This window comes from Populus trichocarpa, chromosome 16 (assembly GCF_000002775.5).
Source record: "Populus trichocarpa isolate Nisqually-1 chromosome 16, P.trichocarpa_v4.1, whole genome shotgun sequence".
Lineage (NCBI taxonomy): Eukaryota > Viridiplantae > Streptophyta > Magnoliopsida > Malpighiales > Salicaceae > Populus > Populus trichocarpa.
This window is the reverse complement of record NC_037300.2, coordinates 12409516-12430135: the sequence shown is the minus strand read 5'-3', so window position 1 is coordinate 12430135 and position 20620 is coordinate 12409516. Positions and strand designations below refer to the sequence as shown.

The window sequence follows — 20620 nt, the reverse complement described above, 5'->3', positions numbered from 1 at the left end:
CTGTCTTCCAAAACCTAGCTTTTTTTTTTTTCTTTTTTTTTCTTTTTTACTTTAGAGGATGTTGAGAAGTATATTTCTAATTGTTTTTTAAAGTGTTTTTTATTTAGAAATGTATTAAATATATTTTTTTATTTTTTAAAAATTATTTTTGACATCAGCATATCAAAACGATCTAAAAACATAAAAAAATTAAATTTAAGCAAAAAAAATTATAATTGAATTTTCATGGAAAACTGTTTACACCGCGTTTCCAAACAGTGTATAAGAACGAGTGTTAACCTAAGACTTGACCCATGGCTGATTTAGTGTTTGTTTAGAAGTGCCGTAGATATTGTTTTTTAAAATATTTTTTACTTAGAAATATATCAAAATAATATTTTTAAATTTTTAAAATTTATTTTTCACATCAACACCGATCAAAACACATAAAAAATTAATTTAAAACTAAAAAAATTTAAAAACACGGTTAAACTGCAATACTAAATAATAACTTAATTCAAAACTGAGGTCACAATCTAAGTTAAGATTTTTTCTTTTAAAAAAATAACATCTAAACAATTTAAAGTAAAACTAAGCTTGGGATAAACTTTGATTCGATGATTTACTGGGTTGACTAGCCAGATGAGGCCAAAATTTTATAACTGTGGTCTAACCATTTTCATAATGGAGGAGCATGCTCCGGTAGCCTCCAGGAAGGATGTTTGTTTGGAAATCTTTTTTTTTTTTTTTTTTTTATAGATTGTGCAATGGGAGAGGCCAGAGGCAGTGAAAAATGTAGCTGTAAAAAAATAGTCATAGACCGTGACACCACAGAGGGTAAATATAAAAAAATAGGAAAAGCTTTGATGGTAACTGCCTACATTATTCCACTTAAAAACTCCCTGTAGACTATTGGTGTCTTTAAAAGAAAAAGGTTTATTTATCTTATAATTAGTTAACAATCAATCAAAGAAAGATTGATGTGACATGATATTAAGAACATATTACACATTAAACAAGTAATTTCGGAACGTTATTGTAGATTCTCCTCTATGATACTGTGGGAATGTTTGTGATTATTGTTATTTTTTAAAATATTATTTTTTAAAAAATATATTAAAATAAATTTTTTATTTTTAAAATATTATTTTTAATATTAACACATTAAAACAATTTAAAAACACAAATAAATTTCAAATGAGAAAAATTTTAAACATAAAAATAAATAAACACTTATTTTCTTTAAAACATCATTTTTTTTTAAAAATAAATTCCCTTATAAAAAGGAATAACAAATACTATACCAGCGTGCGGATCAAGTAAAGGCCGTTTGTTTACGTTTGGTAACAATAAAACATGAATTACTGTATACGTGGGGCCCATTAAAGTAATTTTGGAACGTTGTTGGAGATTCTCCTCGATAATATTGTGGGAATATCTGTGATAATTTGTTAATTTTTAAAATATTATATTTTAAAAATATATTAAAATATTTTTTTATTTTTAAAATTAATTTTAATATTAACACATTAAAATAATCTAAAAATATAAAAAAATTATTTTTTTAAAATTATTTTTAAAACACAAAAATAAATAAACTTTTATTTTATTAAAAACATCGTCTGTGTTTTGTTACAAGTAAATTTCCTTATAAAAAGGGAAAAAAATACTAGACCAGCGTGCAGATAAAGTAAATGATCCATCTTAGTAGCAATCCACGTATCATTCTAATATTTTAATTAAATAATTAATTGATTATAATTGAAATTACTTGTACTTTATTATTATATATAAATTATTTTTATATTGTATCTTCAACTTTATTGCTAATTCATTTTCTACGAGGACAAAAGGTAAGACAAGGAGTTAAACATTATTAACTCCGAATAATGTAGCATAAAGTCTTGTAAGTCACATCAATTAACCATAACAATAATTTATGATTTTAAGGAATTTGTTTTCCCAATAAACTATTTGAAAAAATGTTGGTCAAATGAACTGAGTGCCTGGCTAGTAATATGGCAATGCAGCCATTTTAAAGCTAAGTGGGGGGGCTCCATGAAGCTTTTTTCAATATTCTCAATCCCCTGTCTTTCTTTTTTCCAAACTTCAAGCTGCCAATATTATGCATATTCTCTTGCTCGGAGAGAATTCGATTCCCATCTCCACCGAGCATAAATGGCCCGTCCTCCATTCTTTCAACTGTTGAGATTCAAGAATAATACCTAAAAGAGGAACCTGTAGAAATTGGGAATTTTTCCGTTCCTCAGAAAGAACCTGGCAAGGCAATTGTTGCAGCTATTTGGCAACAAAGACATCTTTCGTGCCAGCACCTTCCGTTTTGGTGGCAAGGAATAATTTATACGGGCATAAGATTCATGAAGATCTTATCCAACGTCTGCTCACCCTCTCCCTTCCCACAAACTCACGATATGCAAAGGTTGTCATGTAAGATGGCGTTTTTTAGCCAGTTTCTCCCCTTTCCTTGTCAATGCCACCACACACTTGCCCAGAGAGCATCCACAATACTAATTCTGCAAGGCATGGAATCCTCGAATCAGGGATCTATTACATCATTAGTGGATATATTACGAACGGCAGTTTCCTTGAGCAATTGTCATAGTTTGATTCATATAAAATGAGTTTTGCTAAATAAAGTGGTAGTTATTAAACATAATCTAACCCAATAAATTAACTTAGTGATTATTCGATCTAAAACCATATTCAAACTAAAATTTACTTTTGAATTAAATTAAAAATTAACAAATTAAGTTTATGTGACCTGATAGGTCAACTTATTATTCGGAATCAAGTTAGAAATTAATCAAGTAAATTCATGTAACTTAATGGGTTAATTCATAATTTAAAATCAAGTTAGAAATTAACCAGATAAATTCAAATGATTTGATGGATCAACTCATAATTCGGTTAACCTGATTAAACTTGAGTGATATATAAACAACAAATATAAATTAGTCATCATGCCTGTATATAAGACTCGTCTAATATTATTATTGTTAATTATTACATTAACTCTTTTTACAGCCTCCTAAATCCCAATTAACATCGAAAAGTGAAAGCAAACCTACCTATCAGCTATGCTAAACCATCACACTCATTTAATATTTTCAATAGCGTATCCAACAACTACTAGCATTCCAAATTGGTTACAGATTAGGAGAGAAACGATAGGCACCCTCGTGATTCCAGCACATGCGTGCTGCCTAGACAGATTGCTAGACAGCAAGAATCTCAGAGATATATCTGCAGATGCGCAGGCATGGAATAATGGACACTTGAATTATTCTAGCCATGGACGACTAAGATGTAAGGATTTCTTTAATTAACAAGTATCTCCCTTCAAGTACAGAAGTTAAGTGCGCATCTTCTTTGTCATGCACAAGCGACTACTGAAAAAGACTCGAAACTAAACAATGGCTGCTTTAGCAGCCTACTTGTTTATCTATGCTTCAGTCTTCTTCACACCCAATAGGCTATCCATATTGGTTACAACCAGTAAGAACTGCAATGGAGACTTTTATTAACCATCATTACAAGGCTCATGCATGAGGCTCCAAAACTGACTTGTAAAGTGGAAAAACACATCAATCCTTGCTGTAAAATCTATGGTGATAGTCTAAAGAGACTACAAATCTTCTGTCTTCTTGCTCCATACCGATCAAATATAATAATATTCCTGGTTTCTTCATTTGTTTAGATCTCTTCGTTATAGCAAAGGGAGTCCCTTCTTTGGATTATTCGTCATGGATGCATATGACCTAACAACATGAAATATCACCATGAACAGTCAATGCTCTGCCCAGCTCATCTGTGGTCCATGGACCATATCCGATCATACAATTATAGATATGTTACCAGACGCATCATTTTCTCGACAAGCCCGAATGGCATACATTGCTCAATCATAGTACACATTTCCCCCTGTAATCAAAGACACTTTGGGTGAGTTGTTTGTCCTCTATTCTAATACAAGGGTCGAGATAGACATAGCCAACTTTTTTAAACAAGAAAAGAAAAGAGGTAATATTTTTTATGTCGATGAAGATAAAATGGGTCACGAGGTTAGCAAATCAGGCGGTAGGTGAAAATTATGAGAAATGAGTGCTTCACACGTATGTATCTGATTGCTATAATTTTTTTTATGTGATTTTAGCGGTGTTTTAAATAGAGCTTCATGAAAATTTAAATTTTATTTTATTTAAAATTATTTTTTTATATTTTTAGATCGTTTTGATATGTTGATATCAAAAATAATTTTTTTAAAATAAAAAAAATATTATTTTAATATATTTTCGAACAAAAAACACTTTAAAAAGTAAAATTTTAAATTCTTGTAAAATAAAACGTTTTTGAATAATCGGGTCAAGTGAAATCTTTTAATTCCAATTGAAAAGCACAAATAATGCTGTAGATGCCATTTATATTGAAGAAATAATTAAGGCATAAATTAAAATGTATCCTTTTTGTTCTGGCTTTGCTTAAAAACAAAGAGAAAAATAAAAAAAAACTTGAAAGATACCAAAAACAAAATTTTTATTAACAAAAAATATTTTTTTTTATTATAGAATATAACAATATCATTAAACACAAAATAATGCAGAGCACATCGTTATTTTCAAAACCCAGATGCTATGGAAATTACAACTTACTAATTAAAAAATGATTAAACAAAATAATAAAAATAATAATAAAAGATGATGTTTAAGGTCACTACTAGTTCACTTGTGAACATCAAATCGGATTCTCTAATCTTCTTGTTTGGAGCTTTCTAAAATAGAATTGTTGTTGTCGCTCACATATGCAGAAGAATCTCAAATCATTGTTAATCAATGGAGGAACATGCCGTTTTAATTACCAAGCTCCATTGACGAAAAATCTCATCTTGTTATGATTACTAGAGAGTGTCAATATTTTTATTTTCAAATCATAATATATAATATCAAAATATTTATTTAAAAGAGACAAGACCTCAACAAGTTTATAGATAAAAACCCAAAACAATTGGTAGAGAAAACAAATAAAAAAATAAAATCAGAAACAAAACTATATATATATATATATATATATATATATATTATTACCTTTTAAATAATTTTTATTATTTTAAATGTAATTACCGATTTATGCACATCATTTACGCCTTTTAATCAATAGTAAAAGATTTAATTTGATCAAATTATTTTAAAATAATTCTATTTGGTTGAATATTTCAAATGTTTAGTGAATAAAAAAAAAAACTTTGCCGCAATGATTAATTTCCTTATAGGAATCATATATAGACAGGAAGACATTATTAATTCATTTTTTGAAAGGTTGGAATTTGAAAGACCCCTCGATCTTTCCTTATTATTAACCCTTGTTGTTATTATTGTTATTATTATTATTATTATGTATTCCTCAAGAATCCTAGTAATTTTGAGGGTTGTAACGCAGTTGATTAAATTTTAAATTTGTTTTTTAAAAGTTATTAGTTTGAGTCACATAAAATTTTAATTTCTAATCTATGATGATTAAAAAATTACATAATCATTAATTTTAAAATTTATAAAATTAATTAAAATATATACTAGTTAATCCAGATAATAATAATAATAAAAAAAAATTCCTAGTGGAGTTCACTTTCTAATCCTGAAACCGAGGATAGTCTCTTGCAAATCCGATATGATGCCAACAGATTTCCGAAGGTCTATCTGTGATAAATCACCTTTAAATATCTCCTCTATTATTAGGGCACTTTATATACGCATATCCTTAGTTCATGCCCCCATGCCTTTTAGCTTATGCCCTACAGTAGTTAAGTAATAATCTCTTGACACTTTGTTTCATCACAACTTAAGTCAGAACTTTTCTACCATGCTTTTTCTTAAAATCATACTCATTAAATCTAGCCTAGCAAATTTAAAATTTATTTGAAGTCAATCCAAGAATTAACTCAATTTATTTTTTTATTTTAAATCAGTTTGATCTAGTTAAACTCGAGTGAGTTTAAATATAGTTAACTGTAGTGAATTTTTATTTAATTTCTTTGCATAACAACACTTCATTTTTTTTAATTTTTGTTAATTTAAAATAATGTCATCTTATTTTTTTTTTTTTAAAACATCATTTTGGAGTTGACCTGACAAATAAACAACTTGAACTTTGAACCGAGTTTGATAATTATTGTTAGAATATGATATAAATCATACATTGAATCCTCATATAACAATTTAAGTTTTTGAGTAGAGATTATTTTTTGATATGGTATTAAAGTATTGATGACCAAAAGATTAGAATTTTAAATCTCATCACCTCTATTCTAATTAATAAAATTAAACGTAAGGTAGTTTAGACATATGTAAGTTTCAAATTTAAAAGACTTTTCTTTAAAAAAATACATTAAAAAATAATATAAATCACATATTAGAGATTTACCTAACAGCTTAAGGTGGTTAATATACCTTTCGAAACATGATTTTTATGAGTTGTTTTTTTTATATAACATTTCAAATATATAATTATCAAAATGAGACTTCCTATGTTTATTTGAAGTTAATATAATTGTAACGTATTCAAATATCCTTCATCTCTCTTCTATTTATACTACTCTATCTAGGAATATTTTTATTTTAGTTCCTTATTCTAAAAATATTCTACCTCATAAGAGAATATCCTTATTATAATTTTTTCATCCTTAAATTCTTACTTGATTATCACAATACTCATTAAATCTTTTTTTCTTCTTTATTTTTAGTTTTCTTCTCTTTCTTTTCTTTTTTTATTCTTTTCAATTTTGATTTTAGAAAAACCATTAACACGAAACACAACAAGCAAAACAGTCAAAAATCATGAAACAACAAAAATCATGAAATGACTAAAAACTAGTTGAATTACATTAAAAATATATAATCTTTTGAAAATTTTTATATTCTTTAATAAATTATATTTAAAAATAGAATGTCAAAACAAGCTATAGCTACAACTATTATCATGAATACTATCACCATAATCATAACTAGTGCTATCATTATAACTATCCCTTCTAGAAACATCTTAATTTTTCTATCTTATTGTTATTATTCAAAAATCATCAAATTAAAAATATTTTATTTGATAAAAAATACTATTTTAATACATTCAAACAATAGAAAATAAATTATTTTTTAATATTTTTTTCATAGAAAAGTATTTTCCTCGAGTAAATATATTTTTTTCAAAAAAATAAAAAATGGACCCTTTATGTGTAAAATATATATGACAGTAGAGATTTCTGTTCCTTCATGAAAACTTCGTAAGTTTTACACCTTCTTCCATTTGTATCAAAGGTAATTTTGAATCTTTTATACTTGTCTCACTGAAGACAACAAAGATCCACGTGATTTTGTTTCACGAACAATTTTCATTAAATAAATGCACAACCAGTTACGAGAAGTTAAGTGTTTTACATACAGCAAGCAAAGTTAATTAAGTTAATATTGAAATGAGAACCCATTTAGATACATATTAAAAAAAATTATATATATAAATTCAGGCCTTCGATTAAAGATTACCCCATCCATCTTTGTACCTAAATAAATCAATATCCATTTCACCCTCACTTCTATATAAACACAATTATTTTCATATTCATCTTTATTTAAAGTATATTTGTTATTGTGATGTATATTTAAAATATTTTTTTATATTAGAATATTAAAAAATACTAAAACAAACATTAATTTTATATATTTTCTTAAAAATTTCTAAAAACGCGAAATAGTCTCCCTCTTAGATAAAGTTAAAATAAAATTCAGGGTCAGTCGATCATGTTTTAGATTTGTTCTCTAAAGGTTACTAGTTCGAGTCCAACAAACCTTAAGGTCACTGGAGGTTTACATGGTTGTTTATTTCAGGGCTTGTGAGATTAGTTGATATGCGCGCAAGCTGACTCGGACATACTCGTTAATCAAAAATAAAAAGTTAAAACAAAACTAAATCAAGGTATTTATAATTACCCTTGAATCGAAGCTACTATGCAAGTCAATAATCTAGTTACATTTACTAAAGTAAAAGTGTAAAAGTTGGAGCAATAATTACATAAGAACAATTTGTTTAAGAAGCACTCAAATCTTAATTAAAGAAGAGAGAAAATGGTTAAAATCCTAATCCTGAACACCTGCTTTAAAACGTTACAAGACAAAAAGCACCTCCTTTAACATGTGTTGCATCTCCTTGGCATATTTGATATGGAACCCAATTTATGGATAACGAAAATGACTCACAATCCACACCTTTATTTACACGGACCCCTTTCTTGGCCCCCTCCACCATAACCCGACAAAGGGTTCCACGGTTCCACTTCCCATAAGGCCATTACCCTAATCCTATTAATTAATTAAATTAAAAACCCCTCAATAAACAATCATTAATTGCACAAAAGCCGCGATTTCACAATTTTTTTTAGCCATCATTGAAAAGTAAACCTAAAAAGTGCTCTTCCAGGGGAAAAGAAGAAATTGAAACCAGCCCTCCAATTATACATAATTTCAGTTGTATTTTTAAAGTTCGGAATTACACAATATGACCTCTAAAGAATGATATTTTGATCAATTTTACCCTCCATCAGACCCTTAGCATTACTTTCTAGCATAAAAACCCTACCCTATCACCATTATATATATTGAGAGGTTGTTCTTCTTCCAAATTGCGAAAGTTCTTTGAGTTTTCTTGAACTACATGTTGATCACAAGCATTTAATTGTGAGAGAAATTAGCTGTGGAGTCCATGCAACCCTGCAAAGTTTATTTTTAAAAACTTATATCTTGGGAATTATTTTATTGAAATATATAATTAAGCATAAACATGTCAATAAAACCATATTTCATTACATAAATTTTATAAATGTATCTTTTTAATAAAATATTTTCTTAAAATTTTCAACCGTGGATCCTTAAAAAAAAACTAATTACAAGTGTGTAATATGATAACAAAATCAAATAATAATAATTACTATTAGTAATATTAACATAATAGTAACTGAATAATGAAAGTCATGCATAAATCGCTATTAAATAAATAGTAATTACTATTTGGAGAGGTAGTCATGAATTTAATTCTAAAAAATTAAAATAAAAAAAATGATAAATATCATAAAAAAAAAAACATAATAATATTATCAACACTGCTTTAAAAAGAAAAGAAAAGGCTTGTGGATTAATGGAAATGACCTAAATAAATGTCATATATATATATATATATATATATATATATATATATATATATATATATATTATTTTCTTATTAATATAAAATGGTTTTGAACTTTCAAAAATTAAAAATTAAATGTGACTCATACGCTATCCAGATAAAAGAATAAATAACGTTATTTAAATAAAAAATTTATATGGTCGTTAATTTCAGAGCCCGTGAGATTAGTCGAGGTACACGCAAGCTAACCCGAACACCCACATTAATAATAATAAAAAAAATAAATAACGTTTCACATTAGATTTATCATAGATATAAACTTTAATTTTTTATACTTAAGGTACTAAGGAATTTTCTACTTTTAGATTTGGAAACCTTTTGTTAAATGTTTTTTTTTCTCACCTACAAAAACATTAAACAACTTTTAGGGATTTTTTTTGTGTTATAAAAATATTTTTAAATATTTTTTTTGTTATTTTAAATTAAAATTTTTAAATATTTTTAGATCGTTTTGATGTGATAATATAAAAAATAAATTTAAAAAAATAAATAAAAATATTATTTTAATATATTTTCAAATAAAAAATATTTTAAAAATTCAGACTAACCCAAACAAACAAGCTGTGGGGCTAAATAAGTTCTCTCTAATAGAATAAGCCTGATTGGGGGTAATATTGATTGATGTTAAAGTTCAGTGAGCAGATTCACATATTTATATATACGGGTGACTGATTTGAACTCTTAAAAACATTCTGATAGAGAGAGGAAAAGAGGGAGAGAGAAAATGAATATGTCCTCTTCTCAGTTTCGCCTATAAATACCCAAAACAAGCCGCGTTTAGCTCGAAACAAAACACAAACCTCCTCTCTATTCACTTAGCTCTCTCCTTGTCTCTGTGTCCTTTCAGCTCACTATCAACACAGCTCACTACAATCCTTCAAAAATCCACCTGAACAGATTATTTTAGAGAGAGAAACAGTTTTTTAGAAAGAGAAAGTAATGGAAGCGTACTCGCTGCATCTAGCGATGGCGGCTCTAGTAGGAGCATCATTTGTGGCTGTATCCGCTTATTATATGCACCGCAAAACCCTAAATCAACTTCTCGAGTTCGCCAAGACGGTAGAGAGAGAACGAGAAAGAGACGACAACTCCGACGGCGGCGGCGGAGGAGGAGGAGGATCGTCGCCGCAGCATTTGAAGAAGCGCCGGAGTCACGGACGGAGGAAGGGAAGTAGCGGTTACTATAACAAGCGTGGCTCGGCTTCGTTACCGGACGTGACGGCGATATACGGTGGTGGAATTGATGGAGAGGAGAAACGTAATGGTCAGGTGGTTTATGTCGAAGGGATTCCGGCTGGATTGCCGAGGCTTCATACTTTGCCTGAAGGTATGAACTTCTCGGACTTCTCGCCGGAGTGAATATTTAAAGCTCGGCTTGAATTTGACTGCTCTGATAGTTTTACTTATAATAATTTTCAACATTGCAGTCATGATTTTTTAGGACTAATTTAATTTAATTTAATAACTCTGTTATGTGTATAATATAATCAATATAATATAATTATTTAAATGCTTGTATTCTGTTTTGTATTTGATATGATTGTTGCTTGCGGAGATCATTTGTATTTGTTGAAATTGCGATTTTTTTATTTCTCTGTTTTAAGAGGGAAGGAATGATGTTAAAAGAGGGATAAAAAATAGATTATGTGCGGATTATAAAACCAAGCAACACGAGAATGATATTTATTAATATATATTTTGAATAAGAAGTGAAGTGCAAGAAATTTTTTATCTGTTATGTAGTAACAGGGTTGAAAGCTTATCCTCGGTAAGGCATATGCGTTGAAGATGAATAAGGAAACTTAACTTGGGATTAAAGTAGTTCGTCTTGGTGAACAAATTGGAAATGGTCCAGAGTCGTTAATGGCTTCATTATCTAGCTAATTACTGGTGTCCTCTTAACAGTTTGCTTGGGCTGCTCTTCCTTGTGCCTTCCAATAAAATCTTACTCCCACTTCTACCCCTTATGTAGAGAAGGCCACCAGCTGTGGATTCAAATAGTGCCAACTTGGAATGACTTGGAATTCAATTGAAATTTTATTTACTCCATTCTTTTTTGTTTTTTCACCTCTTCATTTGAGGTGGGGAGCTGTTATCCTGTTTGCTGAAAACATCCAGTATTGTGCTGTTCCAGGGAAATCTTCTGGGCATATCAAGAGGCCTGGAAGTTTTATCAGACCAACTTCTCCAAAGTCTCCTGGTGCTAGTGCTAGTGCCTTTGACAGCGTGGAAGGATCAGATGATGAAGATAACATGACTGACAATTCTAAACTAGACACTACATATCTGCATGTTAATGGAAATGCTGTGAGTTTGTGATCTTGGAAATGCGCATTTCTTATTTTGTTTAGCAGCATCAGTCTTTCATTTACATACCCACATGCACACACATTCTTCATTTTGACAGGATTTCCTTCTATTCTTAATTTTGTGGCTTGCATTTTTAGGATATAAAGGATGTTTTACCACAACACATTAATGCAAATGGAGACCAAGTCCCTATACCTGCTTCAAGCATGATTCGATCCCATAGTGTGTCTGGTGACTTGCATGGTGTTCAGCCTGATCCTATTGCTGCTGATATTCTAAGGAAAGAACCAGAACAGGAAACTTTTGCACGACTTAAAATTTCTCCTATGGGTATTGACTGCTTCTCATCCATACTTCTGTTAATTATCCTTGCTTTGGCTTGCGAAATTGGTAAAATATTTAAAGGGTTTCTCTTATCCTGCTTCTTGAATTTTTAATATCACTAATCTGATCTTTTGCTGCTATTCTCTATAAAAGTGCAAGATGAATGAGCACAAAATGCAAGCAGTTGCTTATGTTTTATCATGAAATATGCATATATTTAAATTATTTAGAGGGAATGATGCAGAATAGATGTGCATTCTTTAATGGATACATGTTTAAATTTTTTCTGTTCGTGTCTACCCTCTTAAAGTTGTTGTCTGTGTTTTTGCTTGGTTAATTTGAATGCTAGTGTACCTTTTTGAATTATTCACTGCTTTTAAGATTGCAAGCATGTAAGTTTCTGTTAGGACTCCGATGCTCCATTTTCAAATGACTTTGTTTTAACAAATTTATTTTGCGTCAGCAGAGGTGCCATCACCAGATGAAGTGGATTCCTATATAGTTCTTCAAGAATGTCTTGAAATGCGAAAAAGATATGTATTCAAGGAAGCAATCGCACCATGGGAGAAAGAAATTATTTCTGACCCCAGTACACCAAAGCCTAATCCTGACCCTTTCTCCTTTACACCAGAGGGAAAATCTGATGTGGGTATATGTTTCATTTAGGCATTTTGTGAAACACCTAGTCAGGATTATGCTTTACTTCCTTTTTTTGATCATATATGCCTTCCATTCTTTGTTTTTTTGCACAGCATTATTTTGAGATGCAAGATGGGGTAATCCATGTCTATCCAAATAAAGACTGTAAGCTTTGAGCTTCAGTTTCTTGCTTGTTATGTTTCAATCCTTTATTTCATTATTGGGATGTTAATGTATGCTTTTTTTTTCCTCTCTTCTTAGCTAAGGAAGAACTTTTTCCTGTTGCTGATGCGACAACGTTTTTCACTGATTTGCATCACATACTTCGAGTTATTGCAATTGGAAATATCAGAACTCTATGTCATCATCGGTTGAATCTCCTAGAACAAGTAAATACATCTTTCATTGACCATCTCAATTTATTGAGAAGCTATTTTTCTTGATAATAATTAGACTTCTGGATTTATGCTTATCACATTGTCTCAGAAATTCAACCTTCATTTGATGCTTAATGCGGATAGAGAGTTTCTTGCTCAGAAAAGTGCTCCACACCGTGACTTTTATAATGTCAGGAAAGTTGATACGCATGTTCATCATTCTGCATGCATGAACCAGAAACATCTTTTAAGGTTTATAAAGTCAAAACTGAGGAAAGAGCCTGATGAGGTAAAGATTTGGATTCCCTGCCTCTTTTTTTTTTGCAGAAATCAAACAGTATACACCTTTCTCTTCTTTTCTTTCTGCATTGTAATGGGCCATTAATCATTCCATAATCTTGCGCAGTTAACCAGAACTTTAATATTATGTCCACACGAACAATATGATACAATCTGATTATTAGGTGGATATTTAATACATATTTGTTGTTGTCTTGAACTTTTTTTCTTCCTGTTATTCAGGTTGTAATTTTTCGAGATGGAACATACTTGACATTGAAAGAAGTGTTTGAGAGTTTGGATTTGACTGGGTAAAGAACTTTTGTTGTTGTTATCATTTTCATATTGTCATATAGAAGGTTGTGATCATATCGATATCTGTGGGAACAGGTATGATCTCAATGTTGACCTTTTAGATGTTCACGCGGACAAGAGCACATTTCATCGCTTTGATAAGTTCAACCTGAAGTACAATCCTTGTGGTCAGAGTAGACTTAGGGAGATTTTCCTTAAACAAGACAATCTTATCCAAGGTACATCTTAATTTAATCTTATCCAATGTACATCTTGATTTTTTCTTGAGAGAAAAAAATCTTTTTTCTTCTGTTTTTTTACTTCTTCTGGGTGGGTGGATAGAAGGTTCATCCTTCATACTCTTAAAGCAAACTTATGAAAAAAGAACAGGGGCAATGAGAAAAATGAAATACTTATTGTATAGGAAACTGTCTTCCAGTTGATCCCCAAGGGAACAACATAGTGGTTAAAAACTTGGAACTTCTAGCTTAAAGGGCTCAAGTTGCCAATTGTGTGACGAGTAAGTGACATTGTGTTGAAAGGAGAGGATTACTCATTTTGTGTGTTGCTGAAGGCTAGCAGGCCTCCCAATGAACTGCGAAGGAAACCTTAAAGCTTTGTACCAGAATGTCACACATTTTAAGACTCAAGTTTCATTTTACATGCTTGCATCTCATAGTGGTTTCATGGTTATCATGTTGTGATGTTTTATTTTTTTTCTACTAATTTGCAAGCCGCTTTTCTTCCCTGCTAGTTATATGTTCTGCTTTGCCTTATCTATGCTTATTGCTGTGTGTTGATGAGCAGGCCGTTTCCTTGGTGAACTGACAAAACAAGTCTTTTCTGATCTTTCTGCAAGTAAATATCAGGTACATCTTTGTCCTACTTGTAGTTGATTTTTATGCATGGATATAGATTCCGGTTTCCTTAATCTGTTTCACATTTTCCAATGATATTTAAATTTGTAGTACTGGTCATTCTTTGTTAAATATTTAAAATCTATGCATTAGTGATAATTTGGTAAAATTGTCTATATTTCATGCCTACAACAATTAAGAAATGCCAAAGACACCACATTCATGATTCATGACCATGTTTCGTTGTGTTTCGTCTTTTGTTGATCCTTCTCTCATTCTCTAGACCTGATTAGATCAGCAAGTTATGGGTAGAAGCTGTATTTTAGTATTTTTGTTATGAAATTCTTGAATCTTATAGTCATGATTTTAGAGTGAGCCCATCCTAGGATTTGAGGTGTAGGAAAATTTTGAAGCTTTTCTGATTATTGGATCTTGATATTTTGCTTTACTACTTCCTATCCTGCTTGAGGCTCATGTGCTGACATTAGATGATGGAAAAAACTCTTGACATGTTTCTTAAGAAGCATCCACAGTATGCTTCACTTTTGCTTATGCTTGTTTCCCCCTATTTCTATGATCTTGTTATTGCAGATGGCTGAATACAGAATATCAATATACGGTAGAAAACAGAGTGAATGGGACCAATTGGCTAGTTGGATAGTGAATAATGAATTGTACAGTGAAAATGTTGTTTGGTTAATCCAGGTACTAACAGTATCTAAATCCCTCTTACTGAAGTTCATTTTTTTTTGGTCTCTTAAAGGAAAAGTTGGTTAGCTTAGCTGAGAGTGATGGTGGGTTTGATTGTTGCTGAACATTTACAATGAGATGCCCATATCAGTAGAAAAATTCGAGTCAGTATTTAATTTCATGTTTTCTAATATGTTGTGTATTTTCAGCTTCCTCGACTGTACAATATCTACAAGGAAATGGGGATTGTTACATCATTTCAGAATATTCTTGATAATATCTTCATTCCGCTTTTCGAGGTCACAATTGATCCAGATTCGCATCCTCAGTTGCATGTTTTCTTGAAACAGGTTTGCCATTTTCTAAACAGATTGTTATTTTGCAGATAGCATCACAGTGTATAAAAGGTTTTATTTTTTTTAATTGAAAGTAGATATGTGGTGCTTACCACCCTATTTTATCACCAAACCAGCTTTTCCAAGGAACTTTTGTTGAGATGTTTGGAGGATCTAGCAGTTACGCATTAAAACAATTAAATTCTTCAACTGACATGAGTATGATTTAAGTTTTTGTTGGCAGATTTAGTCAGCTTGGTTAGTTGTTGGCTGTTTTGTTTCCAGATTACACTGGTGTTTTGATTTGTCTCTTTTTGTTGTTGTTTATGTGCCCATTGTTTGTGCTTCCCTTTACTACATCACTAAAAGAAGGGGGAAAACTACAATGGTCCATGCTTCAATGTGTTATTTTCTCATTTAGGTGTTATATTTTGGAAGGCTGTTGAATGGGAGATCAAAAGAGATCCCTGCCAGAAATTTTTACCAATAGGTATAACTGGCAAAATCTGATAGGGTTGTCTATGAAACATGTGACTTAGGACTTGATGGTGGATCAAGTACAAGAAGCAAGTGATACATTTACCTAGGGTGGTTGTGGGATATTAAAATTTCATCATCTTCTGTTTCCTCCTCTGAAATCATAACCTGACCCTCCTATCCTCACAGAGATTATTATGAGGCTTTAAGGGTGCTCGACATCCAACTTTATTCCCCCCTCTTATTGAATAATATACAACTTGCCATTTGTTTTATATTTCAGGTTGTTGGGCTGGACCTGGTTGATGATGAAAGCAAACCTGAAAGACGACCGACAAAGCACATGCCTACACCAACTCAATGGACCAATGTGTTCAATCCTGCATTTTCATATTATGTTTATTACTGTTATGCCAACCTCCACACATTAAACAAGGTCTGTGTTATACTTCAGAAGCAATATTTTACTTAATAACGTGTTACATGAAGATTTTTATTATCTTCTTTCTTTTGGAATATTTTTCTTGGATAGGTGTCTTGCATGTTTTGATGACCATTCTGATTCTTGTCATGATATCATTAGTGACAAGAAAAATATTTCCAGGTTTTTACATTCAAATGTCATGATCTAGATGGAACTTCTGCCACACAAAATAGAAAAATGCAACCATCAAATGATTTAATGTTTATTGACATAGCTTGATAGCTTTTCTCCCAGCTCGATCTGGCAGTCCGCCCCAATGTTTTACTTGGTGGCTGTTTTCTTCCTCAATTAATCTATTTCAACATTGTTTTTCAGCTTCGTGAGTCAAAGGGCATGACAACTATCAAATTCCGTCCCCATTCTGGAGAGGTATTCCTTCCAGCTTTTCCTTCTACTTTGCACAAATGTTCAGATCTTCTGCCACCTCACATGACAACTATCATTTTCAGGCTGGCGATACTGACCATCTTGCTGCAACATTTCTTACATCTCATAATATTGCCCATGGGATCAATTTGAGGAAATCTCCAGTTCTTCAATATTTGTATTATCTAGCACAAGTATGGAAGATATATTCATTTTAGTATCATTACTGTTATTTTAAATGGATGTCCTGTACTTCTATTTTTTGTGACATTAATCAGAAATGGTGGCATTTTTGCTATACAGATTGGCTTAGCTATGTCTCCTCTGAGCAACAATTCCTTATTTTTAGACTACCATAGGAATCCTTTTCCTATGTTTTTCCAAAGGGGTCTCAATGTTTCCCTTTCTACTGATGATCCGCTCCAAATTCACTTAACAAAAGAGCCCTTGGTGGAAGAATATAGCATAGCTGCTTCTGTAAGTGCTCCTTTTCTCACCTGAAGTCATTTTTTTTTTCTTGAGGTGAAATTTATCATTGCAAGCTTTCCTGACAGGTGTGGAAGTTGAGTTCATGTGATCTGTGTGAGATTGCTCGAAATTCGGTCTACCAATCAGGTTTCTCACATGCTTTAAAGGTACATTCGTTTCTATTAGCTTGGATTTAAGATTCTGAAATTTATAAGAGAAAGGATCTCGTGCAACAAGTTTTAGTTAAGAAAATAAAATATAAAAAAAAAAAATCAAGACAATATGTTCTTGAGACAGAGAAATGGGATAGTTAAAATCTTTGATTTTTTCTATTTATATAGTCACCAATTTCCTTTGCTTCCTTCATCGTAATCACTGATTAGCTTGATTGGTTACTCCTTATTTCATCGACTGACTTTGTACCACAGAGTATTTTTTCTCTTCATTCTTAATCTTAACAAGTTAAAGAAAACTGAAGATGGGGGTTAGAATATTCGAACTGGTCATGAAGGGATCATTCCTTTCAGGTGTTGCTTTTGAGATATCATTTGTTGCCCATGCCTATGAAGAACAATGTAGATGTGTTTGCCATGTTGTGTGTTGCCTAATATATATCTTTCCATGGGGAACCTAGTCTGACTTGGGTTGTCTTCAAAGCGGAGTGATTTGTCTGCATGGCATTGTGACATCCATCACAAATGGACTGAATGTATTGAAATGGGTACATCTTACGACCAGTATGGTTTATTATTGACTCCCTAATACGATGGACATTGGGGGTTTAAAATGGCCAGCGTAGAAGATTGTTTTTGCCCAACTCTTTGAATTATATGCTATACTATGTGTGCTTTTTTGCTTTCTTTTTGTTGGGGAATGCGTGTTTGTTGCTTTCCTGATCAAACTAATGTGATTCTTCTTAGCTGTTGTATATCTTCTATTAGGATTTTATTGATTCAGTGGGCAGCCTCTTTATTGTTGTTGTTCTTGATTTTGAATTAATCCAAGTACCAGATAATTGGCACAGAATTAAAGTATTCCAACTTTACTCTGCTGTGCTACTTTTGATTCTATTGAAAAAATATTTGAGTGTTTATATAAATGCTTTTAAATCTAATTTCTGGACATTTGCCCTTGAAATTCCAGTCGCACTGGATTGGTAAAGAGTACTACAAGAGAGGACCAGACGGAAACGATATTCACAGGACAAATGTGCCTCATATCCGGGTGGAATTTCGAGATGCGGTATGGACCTGATTCAGAACTTTTTAATACTGACTTATTCAAACAAGAAGCCATGACCTCTTTTGAATTGTTCAAAGGTTTTCTTTTTCACTGCAAGTAATGAGGATGAATACCCTTTTGGAGCACAAGGATCTCAAATAAGTAGTTCGTAGTAGTCCCTTATTCCTCCAACCCCCTTCCCCACAACTAATCCCTCCTCTCTTCCTTTGTGCCACACTTTTGGCTTCAATTAATATTGATCTGAATGAGAGCCAAATAGTTAAATGGACAGTAGAGCATTGTGTAATCAGAGTGACACATGCGGAAGGTCTCGTAGCAAGTAGCATTTATATTCATACAACACCAACTCCTGATTTTTATTTTCGCTGCCGAAACATTTTGGCTGGACTTGTCAGATTTAATCCATGTGGTAATTTTCTTGCAGATATGGAGAGATGAGATGCAACAAGTTTATCTTGGCAAGGCCGTTATCCCTAAAGAAGTGGACAAGTAAATAGCGGGAGTTTCCTTAGCCCATCCTTACGTGTTTACTTAAATTATAAAGGTGCTATCAGATCCCATACCTTTCTACATTACTATCTGTTTCGGTTGAACTGAGTTCTGATAAACCTGGCTCCAATTGTTGTCGCGGTAGGTCAACAGAATTCAACTTTCTCATCAAACATGAGATGGCTGTACACTTCTGATCATGCACCTGATAATGGCAAGAAAAAATAAAAATGGGGGAATGGCTTCATGCACAGCAACAGCAAAGCTGATAGAAGCTTGTGAGTTTTGAGAACGAAGGCCATGCATAAGACGCAATTGTTGACATGGTGATCTGCAGTGTCTTGGAAAAAAAAAAGAACAAGAAATGCCGATCTCGTGACAGAACAAATAACTAGAATTAAGTATATTAGGTCAATATTAAGAGTAGCATTACGGGGTATAGTATGAGTTATGCATGGTTCACTCATTGCAATGTCAGATGTTAGTGTGACCAATAATAGCAAGGACAGGACAGGACAATCTCGTACTTTAATTTTGTTTCCAGATGAATATGCCTCATCAAATTTTGGTTCGGTTTTATACTATGCAGATGTCTGTAACCAAAACATTTCCCTGGAGTAAATTCCTCTGTTGCTCCCGGTTGATTTTTTTTCTAATTCGCGACATTTTCTAATTTCACGTGTTTTGTTGAGGGAGCTCACTCACAACTCCGAGTAACTAACCAATCTTGCTATGCTACTAGTGTGCGAGGGTTTGAACTTTGAACATGTTAGACTCGTATATATGGCTTGGCCCGTCGGAAGTTTTTGGCAAGGAATTGGTTTAAGTTTATGATTCCTAAAGAAATGAATTCATGCCATCGTGCTCGAATTCTGAATGCCTGGTCCTGTCTAAAATGATGAAGTTTCTTTCAATCGGCTGCACTATACTTCCAATGTCAATTTTCTTATTTTGTTGCGTGTACTTGTAATTAAATTAAGAAGAAGAAATACCTCCACTTCCAAGATCACCTTCATAGACGTTCCCATGCATGCAGATCTGAAACAACATGGCTTCCTCTCCTTTACTTCTAGTTCAGAGACTGAAATTGCACAATTACAAAGGACTTTTTATCCAGTTTGACAGTCCAAGGCTGCCCTCCATTGTCATTTAATTTCTTAATTTTACTGTCTTTAGCAACTCCATTTGGAATTGAAGTGTTGAAAGATTAAAGTGTTTGGGAGCCCGGTCTTTTAAATAATTTTAATTTTTTAATTTTAAATTATTTTTTTTATAATATTTTTATATCGTTTTGATAATTTGATATATTTATATTAAAAATAAAATTTTTTTAATTATTATTTTAATATATTTTAAAACAAAAAAATATTTAAAATAATAACCTCTTTAACAAATGAACTAAAAAGAGGTGCCTAAATAAGAATGTTGCACTGATGGAGACCCGTAAACAGATATCAGCACCACATCAAACCTTGGATTGGCATTGTCTTGCAGGTTGCTGCCAAGATGACCATGAGCAGGGAAAGGCATGAAATAAGGGTTAAATAAACAAGCCAGACCATAACCAAGTTGCAAGTGAATTGCAAACCGAGCAGAATCTAATAGACAACATAGAACTCCAAAATAAAAGCTAATTTATCTGAATAACAGGACATTTTTATGGTATTTCTTTGGTTGCTTCTTGATTAATTTCTTTCTTTTCCATCTTCTGTCCATTTTTCAACAGTGTTGATTCCTTCTTCCAGCTGTTCATTTTTTTATATA

The 20620-nt window shown here is 31.7% G+C and overlaps 1 protein-coding gene across 4 annotated transcripts; it reads left to right on the top strand.

The window, feature by feature from the left end:
• The first annotated feature begins 10002 nt into the window (after positions 1 to 10002).
• Positions 10003 to 19529, top strand: LOC7460362 (AMP deaminase). 4 transcript variants are annotated; one of them, XM_024587821.2, is made up of 20 exons: positions 10003 to 10552; positions 11360 to 11532; positions 11673 to 11865; positions 12326 to 12504; positions 12612 to 12663; positions 12760 to 12887; positions 12985 to 13164; positions 13398 to 13465; positions 13545 to 13687; positions 14256 to 14317; positions 14897 to 15010; positions 15205 to 15345; positions 16091 to 16243; positions 16607 to 16660; positions 16741 to 16851; positions 16961 to 17134; positions 17212 to 17292; positions 18269 to 18367; positions 18792 to 18911; positions 19002 to 19529. In XM_024587821.2, exons 1-19 carry the CDS (start codon positions 10165 to 10167, stop codon positions 18858 to 18860), a joined length of 2562 nt encoding a protein of 853 aa, XP_024443589.1. In that variant the 5' UTR covers positions 10003 to 10164; the 3' UTR covers positions 18861 to 18911; positions 19002 to 19529. The 4 variants fall into 4 exon arrangements, with proteins under 4 accessions (XP_024443589.1, XP_024443588.1, XP_024443587.1 ...); XM_024587820.2 differs by having other exon boundaries at positions 12323 to 12504; positions 19010 to 19529; XM_024587819.2 differs by having other exon boundaries at positions 12323 to 12504.
• The last annotated feature ends 1091 nt before the right edge of the window (positions 19530 to 20620 follow it).

What these genes read in the sequence shown, in the direction of transcription:
- LOC7460362 (XM_024587820.2), top strand. Translation starts at nt 10,165, where the DNA reads ATGGAAGCGTACTCGCTGCATCTAGCGATGGCGGCTCTAGTAGGAGCA. An exon ending in ATGTTGTTTGGTTAATCCAG is followed by an intron (nt 15,011 to 15,204) that starts GTACTAACAGTA and finishes GTGTATTTTCAG; the next exon opens with CTTCCTCGACTGTACAATAT. An exon ending in GGGTGGAATTTCGAGATGCG is followed by an intron (nt 18,368 to 18,791) that starts GTATGGACCTGA and finishes ATTTTCTTGCAG; the next exon opens with ATATGGAGAGATGAGATGCA.